The following is an 18125-nucleotide window of genomic DNA, read 5'->3' as shown; positions in this document are numbered from 1 at the left end:
GCTTCCTCTGCTTTTTTTTTCTGGCTAGTGCCAGAGCTTGGTGGGCCATGCTTGTGCCATCAGTGTCAGGACGCTGATCAGACAGCTGTTTTTCTGAGTTTACTGTTGACAGGAAAGGTCCGAAAGCCACAGGGACAGAGAGAGAGAAAGGGGGAGGGGGTGAGGGAGAGTCGCCCACAGCAGTTTTCCCCAGGCAGGGAAGCTGTGAGGCAGACTTGTATGCCCCATCTAGAAGGAGCAGTGATTGAGAAGTCGGGTGTCCTGAAGTGTCCTCAGAGAAGGGGATGAGAAACATGAGGACAGAGTTAACAAAGGACGGAGAGGAGGTGGTGTTGAAGGATGTACAGTTGATCACAATGGGTGAGTTTCAAGCAGAGGAAATTTATTTGTGGACTAGTTCCTGGAATGAATTTTAAGTGGGTCATGGCCATATGGACCCACGTTATACTGCTTTTAAATGGATGAGTTTGCTGAACATTTTTGCCAGCAAGTCTTTTTATGGCTTTCAAGGCCTGGGAGAAGATATTTTCTTATCTGAGAGTATGACTCTTTCTAAATACAGTGTGTGCATTGTCCTCTTATCTGGTCTATTCCCTGCTACTTTTCACTGATCTGAGACCAGTTTTGTTTGTATGGTGTAGACTTCTGTGAGAACATTTTGCTGGATTTCATATATTTACATATCTGCATTTAGATTTTTCAGTGTCCAAACCTCTGGTATTAATAAGCAGTGTTTTAAAATACAGGACTAGTTGTTTATTCAGTTTCTTTAAATATAATATCATTCTTGATGAGTCATGGATTTTGTTTAATTAAGGTATTAATGAAAACTTTGCTCAATGTTTTTATTTAAAGTTTACAGTCTGATGTGGATTGTTCTAGGGGCAGGTGCTGTCTTTGCATTGGGTGGCTTAGGTGTTTCAACTGAAATGAGAAGTGTCTGAGAACAACTTGACCAATACCAAGTATACTTTTAGGAAATTGTATATGTCTGCCAGATTAATGAAATGACACAAAAATGTGGATTCATTGCATATTTATCTCTGTCTTCTCCACAGTCCACACATGGAATCAAATATACCTCAGGTGGATTGGCACAGGTCCTATTTTGTTTTGTTTTTGGGAGGTTAATTTAAACATAATGTGGATTATCAAGTTTCTGCATGATGTCCTTCATCTTTAACCTTCCAGCATGTCTTACTGTTGTCACTTAAAATAATTACATTATTGTCATTCAGCAGATGCTCTTAGCCAAAGCAAATGATATAGGTTACAGTTCTATCCATCTACGCAGCTGGATATTTACTGAGGGCATTTTATTTTAAGTATCATGCCCAAGAGAACACCAGCAGTTCTCCAGCACGGAATTAAACCAAAAAAATTTTTGTCATGAGCCCTGCTACTTTCCAGTTTCCACTACATCACACTGTTGCCCAGTAATATCTGTGATAACATTTCTTACCATGGACAGAATCACTGATAGTGACATTTGTTACGTACAGCCCACAGACAAAGCCCATGGCACAATGGTAGTGTAGCATAGTGATAAGGGGTAGGGCTTGTAACGAAAAAGTTCCTGGTTTGATTCCCCACTGGGGCATTGCTGCTGTACCCTTGAGCAAGGTGCTTAACCCACAATTGCCTTAGTAAACATCCAGCTCTATAAATGGATAACATGTAAATGCTATAACCTATGTAAGCTCTGGATAAGACAAATGACAATGTAATGTAATCAAACATACATTAATGGTTATCACTATTCTACAATCCCACTAAATTAGCCTGTAACACTGTTAGTGCAATGCGTGCAGATTCATCCAACATTTCATCCATAAAGAGCAGTCATGAATCACATTGCCATGAGGTCTGTCACGGGTTGATTCATCTTATTGTTCAAGAATGTTCACAGCTTTAGGAGTGGCGGCATTAATTGCTGTGAATGGTTTTGGGGAGGGGAGGTGGGTACAGTATGAAGCAGAAGAATATTTGCAAGCTTAAATTGCTAGGTTGAATTTGTAATGTTTCATATATGTGATGGCTTTCACTTATGGGAGAGGAAGGCATCTGAATTATGATGAAAAGGGAGATGGGCATGGGGGTTAGAGGCCAGGTGCAATCTGTCAGGCTCTGGAAGTCTATTGCCAAAGGCATAGGGGAGCAACTCCAAGGATGTCCTGAATTCACATTTTGGGTTTATTCAAAGTAGAAAATCCAACACAAAAGAACTGTCTGAATATCAAATCCTATGAAGTACACCCTTTCCTTCATTCAATCTGCAATGTGTTGTGCTGTGGCTTTACCATCTAAAACCTCACACTGTAAAACTGCATTTCTATGATTGTAATCTTTGTCCATCTACTATAACTTCTCTTACCAGGGTGATGTCAGTTAACCTCTGCCCCTCTCATGCAGTCTGACCGTGTTGGTAAATTGGTAGCAAGTCTTCACTGAATAGGCATGCGTGCAACAGGACCACAGTAAAAAACCTGCTGCTAATTAATATTTAAAATGTCTGTGTGATTTCCATATTGTGTCACAACTGCTGGAAGACAGACTGACAGACAGCTGGAGAGAGCAGATTTCAGGGCAGTGTTATAGGTAGTTGTACATGGAAATTAAAGAAAACAGTTTGGAGACATATTAATTACACGCTGACTGGGCAAAAAGATGGATAGCCATCTTTTGATCCTTGAAACATTCACCCTTCACCTTATCTCACTGCTGGTGGGGGATGGCACCAGGCTTGGAATGGAAGGTGCATGAATGGTAAGTGAGGCTAAATCTGTTGTCAGGTTGTGCTGTTGCCTCATGGATTGCGCCTAATGAAAAAAAAAGAAACTCCTGACAGTTCCGTTTCACCTTAACTATCATAAAGCCCAATAAACCAGGAAATAGATGTATAATCTCAACCAATTACTAAGAATCCTTTACTTACTTACTTACTTTAACAGTAAATGAAAGGTATAGCATGACCAGCTGGCTTACTAGCCTTTCTGTAGTAAAAATGCAGTTAAACTGGATTACCTACTGGAGCCAGTCTCTTAATGTAAAGCTATTAACAAACTTGTCATTATAAAAAGCTTATCTGTGTTAAGACAAGGCTTAGCTGACAGGTTATGCAGAGTGGCAACTCATTCATTAACCATTTAGTTTGCTAAATGGTTACTTATGCACCATTTTATAAAATTTTCTGACCCTACCCTACTGCTTAACTGTGTACTTGTGCAGAAACTGGGTAGCTGCCCAGTTATCATTATGAAATGTATTAAAATCTCCCTGGTGCCGGGACAGTCAAGATTGTGACCTTCTGAGTCAAAATTAAAACAAGATCAAAAGAAAGAGCATACCTGAACAGGCATGATAAGGTAACCTTTCCCGTTAGTGTAGTACGGTACAGGGGTGCAAGGGATTGCATATAGACAGTAGTGTGCACCTGAAATCAAATTAAACGTTGAATGGGAAACAGAAATGTCAAATGAGGAAAAGAAATGTCAAGTGGGTAAAGTAATTAAATGAAATATAGGGAAAAGCTATACCTGAGCAGGAAAAAAGTGTGAAAAATATGTAATGCTGCTTCTACTCATCTGACAGTAAAAGTTCCAATTTATTCCAAAAAGTCAAGGAGTTGTCAGAGCTATTTTCCTCTCTGGCTGGGGTGTTCACCACCATCAGCTTCATACTTAGCAAACATTGCAGCCTTACAGAGTCTGTCAATGATACACTGCAGTCTGGGAGATGCTGAGTCACAACTCCTTACCAAGATGGAGGAATCATCATGCTCTATCTTTGAGATGGTTTCACACTGCCAGTTCAGCTGCATAAGAAATGGCAGGTTGCAACAACCCACACATTAGCAGGCCAGCCATGCTTAAAATGACATTACTGTTTTGCTGGCAACTCCGCCTGTGTTTCTGACATCATCCCATTCTATTCATCGAGCATGTCATGGTCACTCATGAATGATTAATTTTGTCAGAAACATTTCAGTCAATCAGTCAAAATCTGTGCACTTAATTTGTCTGAAAACGCACAGGCACAAAGATTTCATGCTCAGTATACATTTATTGGGTAAATAGTTAATGCCTAAGTGGTGAATTGTCATTTAAAAAGTATGTTTTTCAAATTTTACCATGCAATTTTCCATTGAGTGCATTGATTTACTTTTTCATTCTAAGGAAAATTATTTTGAGTTTGTAAAAAAAAATGAGCGCTATTCTGTAAGATTGTCTGCCTGAATTGCAGCTGAGAATTAGAAAGAATGACACGACAAACCTCTTTTATATATATTTAAATATAATCATTAGCATGCCTAATAACCTGTGATTTTTGGTCCAGATATGCAGATATATGATAGACAGCATTTTGCAGATCAAGTCCAGATACAAATTAAATATCATGGTTAGAAGAGACTGCTTGTGGATATTTGTTATCTCTTCATTCAGTGTGACTGCTATAAAAAACCCCTCCTATCACAACTCCGAGCACATGTCTTGGGCCTTACAGATATGCTCCAGGGCATGTTGTCTCCCAGCTTTGTGTCAGAGAACACAGAGCTGGGAGACAAGGCCACTTTACCAACAGTGGGATTAGAGCACTGTATGTAAAAATCTTTTTTTAGATTTCCTCATCACAGTGTTGACAGTCTGTGGCGACTAGACCAAAGGATTAGATACGAACATGCAGTAAAGACATGAAGTAAGAAACAGTAAGAAAAACAACTGAGAGCAGACGTCGTTGTCGTATGTATGGGGGAACGAAGAGCGTTTCTTGATGAAGAAGTGCTCACTTTGTGCACCAAAAACATGATGCCAGTGTTACTGGTTTTTGCAGGTTGTTAAATCACAGCACACAAATGGAACCTCACTGTTACTGTATCTGTGCAGAATTTGACAGATGTACAGATGGGTGGATCCGTGCCAATGGTATAAATAATAAATCTCCTCTTGACCCACTGATGCAGAGCTCTAAAGCTTTGCCTGTCGTCATAATGGCTGCTGCTATTATGAGGTTACTTTGGTTAGTCATCTGTTTTTTTTAATCTTTTTTTTTTTTATCCAAAGTAGTTATCAGGTGAATGAGATCATAATTTAAACATGCCATTAAAATATTAGCATTGCTTGTGTTTGGAGGCAATATTTTACATTCCCCTCTTTTAGCTTCACCTTTCCAAAATGGCACACCATCCTGCTGTGGCATTTTATTGATTTGTGTGATTGCAACCACCAAGCAGTATCTGCCTGCATCTTTGTTATGTGAAGCTACACTTCTCAGTGTACCTCACTGAAGCCTTATCTTTCCTTGCATTTGACCTCTTCTAACTGATGTATAGTATGAGATAAGGGTCTCTATAATGTACACCGCTGTTTTTATTAGTATTGAATTTATTTCACAGAAAACTCAGAGAGCATTACAAAATCACTATTTGGTCATTTTTCTTTTGGCTGTAAGCAGCATTGCCATGTTCAACGCCCTAGAAAAAGGTTTATTTATACTTAAGTTACATTATTCTCCTAACAAAAAGTGCACACAAAGTTCACGGCCTTTAAAAGAATACATCAAACAGAACACTTTCCCTGAGTTTGTGTTTTTTCATGGAGTGATTCTAGATGCTTTTTAATGCAGGGCCATAAAGAAACTTATATATATATATATATATATATAAGTTGTAAATTCAGTTCGCGGGTAGAGAAAATTGACTTAAGACTGGCAGGAATTTGCAGCAATTGTGCGAGGCTGGGCCCTGTGCCATCCTCAGCCGTTGCCGATCTTCAGCCCCCCTCGGTGAAACGCTTCGGCGAGGCACGTTTGCTGCGGCTCGCCTTTGCTCGTTTTCAGAATGCCACATGAAACACGCCGCGCAGAAGCGCGGAGTGTGCTTTCGTCCTCCCTTTGTCTGCGCACAAAGAACATTTCGCCGTTGTCGCCGACATTTATCGTGGTGTTTTAGCGCCTCTAACCTTGTTTATATTGAGTATATTTTTTGTTTGTTGGTGCATTAGTCAAATACAAGGAATAAGGTGCTGCTTAAATTTACACTGGGGGCTTCTTTTTCTTTTTTTTTAAGTGGCAACACTATGAATTCAGTGCTATCAGTAAGAAGGGAATTCAACATCAAGTGCAGCCTTCTACACTTAAATTTAGTGTCCTGCTCTGCCAGCAGCATTCCTTTCACTCCAGGGTACTTGTGGTTTCACTATTAAATCATTATTTTGCTGTATGAAAAATGAGCTCACACAGTTGTGTTTGAAAGGCATTGTCATCGTGTTATCATCCATGTGTGCCTGGGGAGAAGGAAATCACCCACATTTACGCATTTATGTTGTTCCATATATCAGATGAACAGCAAGTGTAAAGGGGATGATTGTGAGGTCAGACATTGTGGTGATTGGCTGTGTCTCCAGTGATGCAGATGTTGTGTCTGTTGCTGGCCATAGGGCACGTCATTCCCCTGACAGGTTATGAAAGGAAGAGGCCTAGTTCTCGTGCCAGGCAGTGTAGTGATGGCACCGTTGAGAATTAACATTTGACACCCTCTAATTGACTTTTTAGTGTGAGATGAGGGTTTCCACATATGTGCCCTGCTGTTTTTACTATTAATTAATTTATTTGGCAGGCAGTTCAGAGAGCATTGCAAAAGCACTCTCTTCTGTATTTAGTTCTACCATGTGGTGTTTTTGATCATTTGCAGTCATTTTTCTAAAAAGTTGTGTAGCCATATTGAACCCACTTGTTTTAAACTAGATTTGCCTGGTCAATTCACACCAGGATGATTGCTCTTCCAAGGGTGGATGCCAGACACTTTACCTGGGTTTATTGTTTTTCCAGCAAAGTACTCTAACTGCCCTTCAAAGCTAAAAATGCCCTTGTAAGCTCAGCATCGGGGAAAGTGTGTGGTTGAACGCCAAGTGAACACTAAGCCTCTCTCTGCCTCTTTGCAGGTTAACCGGTGCCCGTGCCCCTGGCACACTCTGTGAATGTCTCTCACCATGGCCAAGCACGAGGCCAGCAGCACCAGCCCGGTGGTGCGGCAGATAGACAAGCAGTTCCTGGTCTGCAGCATCTGCCTGGACCACTACCACAACCCCAAAGTCCTGCCCTGCCTGCACACCTTCTGTGAGAGGTACGACCTGTGCTTGACCACCTGATCTCACAGTCACAAAATCTAAGTGCTCATACTAAACATAGGTCTAAAATAGGCTAACATTTCCATCATACAGCCTGTCACATTTCTTAATCACTTCTGAAAACCATCACCATTGCATTAGAGATTCATTTGGTGAATCATGTGTGTAAGTTAATATTCACTAACATACTCTCTGCAAACACGAATGTTCAGTGCAGTTTGAATGGGACTCTACTGTACATTTGATATGGTTACAAAACAGGGGCATAAGATGTGCTGTAACCCATCTCTTAGAAATGGAACACTATGAGCTCATCCAGGATTTAACAAGGGTAATTTTGGGGCGGGAACACAGACAGAAAATGTAGTTCACCATACATGGAGTACTGCTGCCACTTATTTTCATACCTTTGGAGATGGTTTTGCTAAGCAGTTGGCTATGACGTATGCAGGAACCATCCAGAGTGTGGTGATCGCATTCATGATGTCACAATACCGTCAGCGGCCTGCTGATATTTCACCTGCTCTGATTCTCTCAGATGACAGGAATGCTTTCATCTCTCTTGGCAGGCCTTCCCAACCCGCCTTTCAGAGTTAGTTTTTGGCTAAGCTCAATACCCAGATCACCCCCTGTGAAGCTCATGACCGACACAGATACACACCCATTTGTGTTCTGTGCTAGAGCAATACTGAGATTATCTTTAGTTTGTTTCTTTATTGATCTTATTTCATATTTATGCTCTATATTTGCAACTGTTTGCCTACAAAGTAAGAAGGGAATGTACAGTGTAGAGGGATAACCGCAAATATTTGTTTTGTATTCAAATAAAATATGAATATGAAATGGAAATGACATATTGGCATTGTCTTATATGTATTTAAGTTTAGCACTGTGGAATTAATGACATAAGTAAACATATCTCTTTTTATCTTGGGTTTTCATTTCCTGTTTTTCTCTCTGCTGTTTTCTTTTTCTTTATGCATCCCCTTCTCTCTCATTCTCTATTTTTCTCTTTGTCATACTCTCGTCTTTTTTCTCTCTCTGCCTCTCTCTCTGTCCTACCTTTCCCTGTCCCTCTGTCTCTCGCTGTATCCCTCTCTCTGATTCTCTCCCATTGCCCCTGTCTTCCTCTCATTCTCTCTCTGTATATACTTCTCCTTCTCTCACGGCTTTTCTCTCTCTGCCCCCCCCCCCCCCCCCCCTGTCTCTGCAGGTGCCTCCAGAACTACATTCCCCCACAGTCTCTGACTCTGTCCTGCCCTGTGTGTCGGCAGACCTCCATTTTGCCAGAGAAGGGCGTGGCCGCCCTTCAGAACAACTTCTTCATCACCAACCTGATGGAGGTTCTCCAGCGGGACCCAGAGTGTGCGCGCCCCGAGGCCTGCAGTGTCCTAGAGTCTGTCAGTGCAGCCGCAGCCGGGAAACCCCTCTGCTGCCCCAACCACGAGGGCAAGGTAAGCCCCCCTGCTACCCTGACACCTTCGCTAGAACAGAGCTCTCCCTTATTTTAACCCAGATACAGGCACAACCGGTATCATAATAAAGTGGAAGGGGTAAAAGTTATTTTTTCACAGTTCGGTGCTTTTTTCAGGAAATAAAAATAATAACTCATTTTTCGGCAGCGTGGCTTTGGTGAGGCTCCACCGTTGAGTGGGATATTGCTGCATATTTTTCTGCTTTACTCCCTGGCACCCCCTGCAGGTGATGGAGTTCTACTGCGAGTCATGTGAGACAGCAATGTGTCTGGACTGCACAGAGGGAGAGCACAGGGAGCATGTGACTGTCCCCCTCCGAGACGTCTTGGAGCAGCACAAGGCCGCGCTCAAAACCCAGCTGGATGCCATTCGAAACAGGTGCGAACACCCACCATACAATCATCCATCTTAACCGATCCTGCTCATCATTAACCCTGACAAGAGCCACAACTTTTTCAACATCTTATAGTTTTAGATCAGTGAGTTGCTCAGACCTTTGATCAAATGTGTCCCTGCTGCTGCTATTCTTAGCCTGTTTGTTGTGAAGTTTCTCACACGGGTTGACCTCACACCACCCCCCATCGCCCCTTCCCAGGCTCCCCCAGCTGACAGCGGCCATCGAGCTGGTGAATGAGATCTCCAAGCAGCTGATCGAGCGTAAGAATGAGGCTGTGAACGAGATCAGCGGCACATTCGAGGAGCTGGAGCGGGCGCTGCACCTTCGCAAATCTGCGCTCATCACCGACCTGGAGAGCATCTGCAACGCCAAGCAGAAGGTTGGTCTAGCGTTCCCAGAATCCCCTGTTCTGTGATAGTCTGTCAGGAAGAACCCAGCTCTGTTCCAGCCATAATGCCTCGCAGATGTTTGGCCTCTGAGCCTCACAGCTCATTCCTTTACTTATACTTTGAAATTACATTAGAATTGAAATATTAAAAGGGCCATTCTCTGAAAAAACCATCAGATGTTTACCTTACAGTTAACCTTGCAGTTGTCATTGAACATTATTTCTGATTACTTACTCACATCATCTGGAGAAAGACTATAACCATTTAACGTAAATAAGTCCCCGCAAACATGATTTACATGGATTTACCAAGCACAAGCCAGTAGATACCTTTGCAATACTGTTTTCTTTGTGGAATCTCCAGCCACACTTTGTTGATTTTACTTTCTCATACCTAAACAGTAGATGCCTTTTATGTGAAAGCGGCTAGAAAATCACACATAAGGAACAGAGGAATTGTGATGTGTCAGAGTGGATGAAATCTAGCCACGTGTTATAATCCTGCCATTCATTTCTGTTGGGTGAGGCATATTTCTAACACATAAGAGAGAGAAACACTGTAAGGCTACATTAGACACGCTCACCTGAGGTGCAAAAGCATATTTCCTTTCATTTACTGAAACCACATGGTGTTGAGTGCCCGTAGCTCTGGGCCTTGTGTGTGTGTTGAGTAGGGCTGGGCAATATAGCCGTCGCGATATATCGGATAGCTATTTTTAGCGCAATAACAGCTATCCCTGGCGTGTGGTGTTAGCTTTCTTCCCGTATTGTTTTCCCTTTAGTCATACCTGATGTGGGAGCGCAGCTCCAGATTTCTGAGGCCGTGTGAAATGCTTCCAGGGGAAAAAACACCACTTGTGTCGTATCTATTCAATGTTGATATCACAGCAACAGCGCTATGCTGCTTCCATGCGGTAGACAGAAACAGATAAAGATAAAGAGTGAAAACATATGCTATGTGTTTTTCAAAGCTAACCGGTAAGTAAGCATTTCACTGAACTTTGGAGGTGTGCTCCCGCATCAGGTATGACTAACGGGAAAAAGAACCTAACGCCACATACCAGGGATAGCTGTTATTGCGCTAAAAATAGCTATTCGATATATCGCAACCGCTACATCGGCCAGCTCTAGTGCTGAGTGTCGGCCTTGTGTTCGCCGCCCAGGTGCTGCAGGCCCAGCTATCTGCCCTGCTGCAGGGCAAGGAGCACATCCAGAGCAGCTGCAGCTTCACAGAGCAGGCCCTGAGCCACGGCAGCGCCACCGAAGTCCTGCTGGTGCAGAAGCAGATGAGCGAGCGGGTCAGCGCCCTGGCCCGCCACGACTTCCCCGAGCAGCCGCACGAGAACGGCCACCTGGACTGCCAGGTGGAGACGGAGGGCCTGCGGCGTTCCATCCAGAACCTGGGCGTGCTGCTGACCACCAGCACCGTGGGCCACACCAGCGTGGCCACCGGAGAGGGTCTGCGCCACGCCCTGGTGGGCCAGCACACCACCGTCACCGTCACCACCAAGGACAAGGATGGCGAGCTGGTGAAGACGGGCAACGCGGTGCTGCGGGCCGAGATCGTGGCTGCCGACGGCGGCTGCACCGAGGCGGAGGTGGTGGACAACAAGAACGGCACGTACGAGGTGGGCTACACGCTGCGCTCCGAGGGCGAGTTCTCCTTCTCGCTGCTGCTGTACGACCAGCCCGTGCGCGGCAGCCCCTTCCGCCTGCGCGCCGTCAAGCCCTCTGATGTGCCCCAGTCGCCCGACGACGTCAAGCGGCGGGTGAAGTCGCCCAGCGGGGGCGGGGGGCATGTGCGGCAGAAGGCCGTGCGTCGGCCCTCCAGCATGTACAGCACCAGCAAGAAGAAGGAGAACCCCATTGAGGACGAGCTCATCTACAGAGTCGGTGAGTGCGGTCAGTCATCCTGTGCACTATGCTGACTCTGGATACTAGTGTCTGCTAAATGACTAAATGCAAATGCATCAATCATAATTTCCACCACGACATTATATATTACATTATTGTCATTTAGCAGATGCTCTTGTCTAGAGTGACTTTTATTAATTTATACAGCTGGATATTTACTGAGGCAATTGTGGGTTGAGTACCTTGCCCAAGGATACAGCGGCAGTGCCCCAGCGGAGAACTGAACCAGCAACCTTTCGGTTGCAAGCCCTGCTGCTTACTAGTATAGTACACTGCCCCCATATGTGAGATGCTTTTGAAGTCAGAGTCCCCAGGGTAGCACTGGATGTATGATTTAGTGTGCGTTTTCTTTTCTCTGTATTCATTTTGCAGGGACACGAGGGCGGGAGAAAGGAGAGTTCACTAACTTGCAAGGAATTTCTGCCTCAAGCAACGGCAGGATTGTGGTGGCAGACAGTAATAATCAGTGTATTCAGGTGAGTGCTTTCTGATGTACAGGTGTGCTTGGCTGCTGTGGTGATGAATTGCAGACTAAGCAAGCTCATATTGCTCCATACAGGATCACAGTACCTCACTGCCATTTTATTTCACAGGGATGCAAACTAAATGTGTCCTCAGCAGTAATTGCAGGTGTTTTTGTCACCAACAAATAATATATAAGCACATGTACATAAGAATCAGCAAAATTAAAAGAAACATATTTTATGCTTACGTACATGTCTATTCAACAGAGAAAAACATGTATAGTATTATAAAATAATATCACAATATTTGAATTTGTTTATTGTCATGTTGAGTTTGGACTTTTTGGAAAAAATGCTGCCGTTGTCTTGATGGTTTCCTTTTGTGGTGCATTTGTAATACTTTTAGCCATCATGTGACTCTCCTTCCTTAGGTGTTCTCCAATGATGGACAGTTCAAGCTAAGGTTTGGGGTCAGAGGTCGCTCCCCAGGGCAGCTACAGCGCCCCACGGGTGTCACTGTGGATATGAACGGTGACATCATTGTGGCTGACTATGACAACAGATGGCTTAGCATATTCAGCTCTGATGGGAAGTTCAAGGTGAGTGCTCATATCTGTTGAGAAGGCTAAGTGTATAATAATTATATAATACTGGTCGGCAGTAATATGTAGCAGTCTGTAGTCTTTAAGCACACTGCCGAATATCTTCCCCTTGCAGAGTAAAATCGGAGCTGGGCGTCTGATGGGGCCGAAAGGCGTGGCCGTGGACAGGAATGGTCATATCATCGCCGTGGACAACAAAGCCTGCTGCGTCTTCATCTTCCAGTCCAACGGCAAGCTGGTGACAAAATTTGGAGCCAGGGGTACATCAGACAGACAGTTTGCAGGTACAGGGGTAGAAGCTACATGGCTAAAAAGTTTTCATGTGCAAATATGGATATACCAGTTTATCTAACCAGTACAAAAGTGTGGACAAGCATTTTCTGGCATTCTGCAGTCTGCCAGCTTGCTGTCTTCTGTGATTGTTGCCAGTTTTATTTTGTTTTTGGAAATGACAAATGCATGGCATTTCACTTCAGAGGCACACTTCCCAAGCTTACGATATTGCCCTTTGCACCTCTCACACAACATTAAACTCATATAACTATATTAAGCAAATTGGATTATAGGGATGTGGTGGAGATCACATACAACAACAATAACATAGCAGTCATAAGTCTCTCTTGATTTCACTACCTGACTGATAATCCTTTCACTGCCATCCACAAAGCCTGTGAATACCATATATTGTCTTGCTGTTCTGGGCATTGGGATGGTCCTATAATAAAACAGTAAATAAGGAAGTGAACTGTGCCTCCAAGAATATTACACAGTGCATTATTTTACTATTATTTGTTTAAAAGGGAACCATGGAAAGGTCTTGCTGTTGTGAAAAAGGAGGAGGTGGGGCCAGATTTACACATGCTTGAGTTCCAATGTTTCATGGGACAACATTATCAAACGTCATTTGGTTGTGGTTTTCTGTTAGTTCATTTACTCATTAATCACTGTCTGCACTATTTGTGTTTGCTTGAATTGGTCAGCTTATTTCTGTAAACTGCTTTAATTTCTTGTCTGCTCTGGTTGTAGAATTGCCCTGGTTTTAGGGCCCTCGGTAAATCTCCAGCCCACCTGCTTGGTAGCATTCACAAAACTGTGTTGGGGTTGCCAGTTGCAACCCCTAGCTTTGTTTACATTTAAAAGCATCCTTCTGTACTATTTTGTGTACTTACACAAAATATGTGTAATTTACAGAAGGGTAAAGAGTTTGATTTGTTAATAGAGATAATCTCTAGATCTCTCAAGAGAGAGAATCTCTTGATCTACATTCCATGCTGTTGGTGTTCATGAGGATGAGGCATTGGTCACTGCTTCACAGCTCTGCTGTCAGACCAGTGTGTGCTAGAGCTTAAGTGCGGTCTGGCCTGCCAAATTTTACCCTGCCAAACCCTGATGCCATGCCATGGCATCCAACTGGCCAGCAGCTAACTTAACCTGTCATGCGCAAGTCTGCTGCCAAATGCTGTCTCATCACTGTCACCAGTCTCCATTCTGGGTTGTGACCTAGGTTTTCCTGGACTGTCAAAGCTGTGCATGGGTAGTTTAGAGATGCACAGTGACTGGGTAAAGTGTTTTGTTAAGTAACATGCTTTTAGTCTGAACATTGTGATTGGTCAGAGACTGACCAATGAGAGTGCTGCAACCTGTTCCATTCCTGCTGTATTCCCGCAATGTTTGTCAACAGGGAGGATGAGAGGAACTGATCTTCATAAAAAGACCTGGGTTTGGGGTGTTTATCTTTCATTTCTGACTTTTCCTTTTCATTTCTTTTAGAAAAAAGTGGTGCAAACATTGCACTGGAGCAAAAGCTTAGTAAATCTGGCCCAGTGTTCAGTAAGTATTTTGTGTGTTCATACCTTGCCAGTGTTCGTTGTAGAACATTCTTTACCACAAAGATCTGTGATGGAAACAATTACAGATTAATGTCAAAATTCAATAACTGCATTTTCAATGCCTCACACCAATAAGAATTTAAGATTTTAAAATGTGAATGGCTAAATTCTTGCATTCTACCTAAATTTTAGACCCTATGACATAGAAATACATACACTGAACTTGAAATAACATAGAGAATCTTTTTTCAGGCCAGTCTTCATACATCTTTTGGGTTTTGACCTCAAAGTTGAATTTTGACAGAATCATGCACAAGCCAGAGAAGCATCATGATTTTTAAGTAGCATATCTCACCCTGGGTGACAGGCCTTTTCTCCTCTCTGGCATATAGTTAGAGTGGGGACTCACAGTCAGGCACCTCTTCCTATCATGCTGTGTGACAACATGTAATGATCTCCTTCCTTCTCCCTACCGTGTCTCAAGGTCCACACTTCGTAGCTGTAAATAACAAGAATGAAATAGTGGTGACAGACTTTCACAATCACTCCGTTAAGGTAAGGCTTGAGTATACAGTTACAGCATTTGTATCATGTTTTTCATGGCAATTTATCGGCATGCCCCCAGGCCCATATTCTATTTGCAGAGCTTTAAAACATATCCCCTTATGACTCAATGTGTCCATTGACGTAAAGCCTGTCAGATGAGAATATAGCTTTCTTCCAGTGTTGGATGACTGAGGTCTATTTGTGTCATTTCTACAGGTGTACAATGCTGATGGAGAGTTCCTCTTCAAGTTTGGCTCTCACGGAGAGGGGAACGGACAGTTTAACGCCCCCACAGGGGTAGCAGCGGATGCCAATGGCAACATCATTGTTGCAGACTGGGGCAACAGCCGAATACAGGTGAACTGGATGAATGCAGCCCTTAGGCTATTTGACTCTGGGAGATAATTATGTGGTGGGCAGTGTTACTTGCAACCTGAAGAGGGAGCTATTGTCTGCCTTTGATGTAAAGAGCTGTATTGTCTGTGATTTTACATTTTTACCCTCTGCACTCCCAGTAGTTTTATATAATTTACATGACTACTTGTGTAAATGTGTGTATTTTTTACATATATATGCAAGTGTCATAAATTTAGGATCCTGCCAGCCTGTTATGTTGTCCCTGTTCTTCTAAATTCCTTCATCTAAATGATTATTGGTTATCTCGCAGGTGTTTGACAGTTCCGGGTCCTTCCTGTCTTACATCAACACCACGGCGGACCCTCTGTACGGGCCCCAAGGCCTGGCCCTCACGTCAGATGGACATGTGGCAGTAGCCGACTCTGGGAACCACTGCTTCAAAGTCTACCGCTACCTGCAGTAAGGCAGGGCCAGGCCATTCAGACCGCCACAGCAAGCACTGAGTCAAGACACAAGAAATGTACAGGGTTCAACGATCCTTCTCCCATTTTTGTACTGTAACTTGGAACATCAAAAAAAAGTCAGCTCCATTTACTTTTGTCCAAACTCCTACAGGAGAGGAAGAGAAACGAACAAACACTCTTTGTTATTTTTCTGTTGCCGGAGTGTGTGGACATGAAAAAGGTTTCAGCTGAAGGATTCAGCTTTCTGTTTAATGAGAAAAAAAAAAGAATCACATTACTGTATATCAGGAACACAGAACGATTCTAAAAATGTCGGTGTTTGTTGTTGGTGAGATAAACAACAGCTGAAAAAACAAGTTGGAATGTAATGGAGCAACAATCTTTTCCAAATGCATGAAGTTGTAGCCTATCAGAACAACAGCTGTAACAAAGAATGTTTATTGGGTAGCTTTTCCTGGCGCTGAGGGCCTGAAGAAAAATTGATGACTCATACCTCACTCATGACTTTGAGTGCAATAATGAGTCACAATCTTTCTCTCTCCATTCATTTCATTTTAACAGCAAATCTCATCCATGAACAAGTAAGCCATCCCAAATACCACTTCAACGCCATCCGTGCATTTCATTTGTTGTATATTTATTCTTGTAAACATATATCTGTATATCCTGTAAATTGAATTTGTTCGCTGAAGCTGCAAACCCACGAGTCTTTCAGTAATTCACAGTTCAGCTAGCTAGCATTTAAGCATTTGTAACAAGTGTGCAGGGCAGCTTTCGAGCTCAAAATTTTGTTTTTTTGGCGGACTAGACATACCAGCCCGCGCTTATGAGAATGATTGTGTAGTATTTATTGCAGACATCAATAGCACAATGATTCACTTTTTTATGTGCTTTTTTTTTTAAAGAAAAGACAAAAAAGTACAAAAAGGAAGAAGTCAGTTATTCTTAATTTATTTTATTTTATACATGATTTTATCTTTTGCAAATTATTTTTCTAATTTGATGTGTTTGATTTTTTTTTCTGCCAAACATCAAGTGCAAGCCTTGACATTATGCTGTATAGCAACCTTTTCCCTGTCCCCGAATCCTCAGATGTTGTCACTTTCAGTGGCAAACAAGTGGAACCGATTTCAAAAAAATTGATCTTTTATCAGAATTTATTTGCCAAAAATAGAAATGGGTAGATGTTGAACATAATATAAAAGAGTGTAGCATATACATTTATGTATATAGATATCACATATACTATATGTATATACTATCATTGTTATTACTCTGGCAGAAGACAATTGCCTTTAACAGACCAGCATTTCTGTTGATTTTCCCATGTGAGCTATTTTTGGTATCTGGCATAGTTTTAGCCATGGTTATCTCCAACCCTTGGACTTCAGTATAGATTTTTTAACAAAGCTTTCATTGACGAGCCCCCTACAGGTGAAATCTGAGGGTCAGAATATTCCGTTTGCAAACGTATTGTAACAGTCATTTTGCTGTGCTTTGTTTAAAAGTTGTGAGGGGTTAAATAACAACCAGGTCAACAGCCATTCTTTATTTGAGGTGGGGGGGGGGGGGGGGGGTCACTGTTATTGCATGTTGCAAACTATTTCATTTAGAATGGTGAAGTTCCAAAGTAGCCTACAACAGTGGTGCAACCCTTATATAACAAGCCATCTTTGTCCAGTGTGAAATCATATCACCGTGCTTCTTTCCTATCCCATGTATATTTCTGGATCTACATGAACAAACATCTGCTTAGTGATCATTACATTTGTTAAACCTCAGTATTACCCATAACAGCTGCTGACTCCTTTCATCGTTGCATGATACTGTTTAGGCCATCAAAATAACATGAGGTGCTGTCAAACATGACAAATTCCTACCACATTTATGTTTAGTCACTGGGTTCATCTATAGCAGTGCAGTGAAATTTTACATATTAAACTTCAAATGAGTACATGGTTGTTTTTTGTCATTTTTTGTAGCTTATCTGTTACTTGCAGAGTAAATGGCAAAACAGAGGACAAGAAAAGATTGTTAAGGACAGTGTAATATGAAATGTCCGACGAGACCAGGTAATGCTTTAAGTGCAGTCAGTGTTTTCACAATTTCAGTGGTTGCATGGAATACGTAGACAGATTTGTTCAGCGAATCCTTACTTATGGAATTATTCTGTAACTGTAAATGTTTCCAGTTTGCCACCAGAACTGTTCCTCAATTGCAATTACTTGTTTTCATAGAAAGTTCTGGTATCAAAAAAGCTGCAGGCTATGCTAGAGAGAGATGCTGAAATGTTGTGTCAGATGGTGTTCACTCCAGCCCTTCCAAATATTATTATTTTAGTTTATATGGTATGTTTGTGTGATATTAACTTGGACTATTTGTTCAGTGCAGTGTACCTTATGTTTTTGATCCCATATTTTCAGACTGACCAGACTTTATTACAATGCATTTTACTTGTGAACCAGTTATGAAGGCTAGGTTTGGAGCATTTCATACTAACATGTTCCATAAATAACTGCACAGAGACAAAGCTTCCTGTAATGCTATTAAAACCTTTACTGTGTT

General features: G+C 42.4%; 1 protein-coding gene across 4 annotated transcripts in view; it reads left to right on the top strand.

Annotated features, from left to right (window-relative positions):
• LOC118783400 (tripartite motif-containing protein 3-like) overlaps nucleotides 1–16494 on the top strand; it is a 29307-nt gene extending 12813 nt beyond the window's left edge. For 2 of the 4 annotated variants that reach the window (XM_036537259.1, XM_036537258.1), the window contains exons 2-13: nucleotides 6939–7120; nucleotides 8338–8578; nucleotides 8826–8977; nucleotides 9195–9375; nucleotides 10548–11277; nucleotides 11671–11774; nucleotides 12194–12361; nucleotides 12480–12648; nucleotides 14135–14194; nucleotides 14678–14748; nucleotides 14956–15096; nucleotides 15407–16494. In XM_036537259.1, the coding sequence (XP_036393152.1) occupies nucleotides 6975–7120; nucleotides 8338–8578; nucleotides 8826–8977; nucleotides 9195–9375; nucleotides 10548–11277; nucleotides 11671–11774; nucleotides 12194–12361; nucleotides 12480–12648; nucleotides 14135–14194; nucleotides 14678–14748; nucleotides 14956–15096; nucleotides 15407–15559 (2316 nt within the window). In that variant the 5' untranslated portion in view covers nucleotides 6939–6974 and the 3' untranslated portion in view covers nucleotides 15560–16494. Of the gene's footprint in view, nucleotides 1–269; nucleotides 361–1058; nucleotides 1101–6938; nucleotides 7121–8337; nucleotides 8579–8825; nucleotides 8978–9194; nucleotides 9376–10547; nucleotides 11278–11670; nucleotides 11775–12193; nucleotides 12362–12479; nucleotides 12649–14134; nucleotides 14195–14677; nucleotides 14749–14955; nucleotides 15097–15406 lie in introns of those variants that run through there. The other 2 variants (XM_036537261.1, XM_036537260.1) reach the window with 2 other exon arrangements.
• Nucleotides 16495–18125: the final 1631 nt, after the last annotated feature.

Source organism: Megalops cyprinoides, chromosome 9 (assembly GCF_013368585.1).
Source record: "Megalops cyprinoides isolate fMegCyp1 chromosome 9, fMegCyp1.pri, whole genome shotgun sequence".
Classification (NCBI taxonomy): Eukaryota; Metazoa; Chordata; class Actinopteri; order Elopiformes; family Megalopidae; genus Megalops; species Megalops cyprinoides.
The sequence above is the reverse complement of the archived record's forward strand: the minus strand, read 5'-3'. Positions and strand labels throughout refer to the sequence as shown.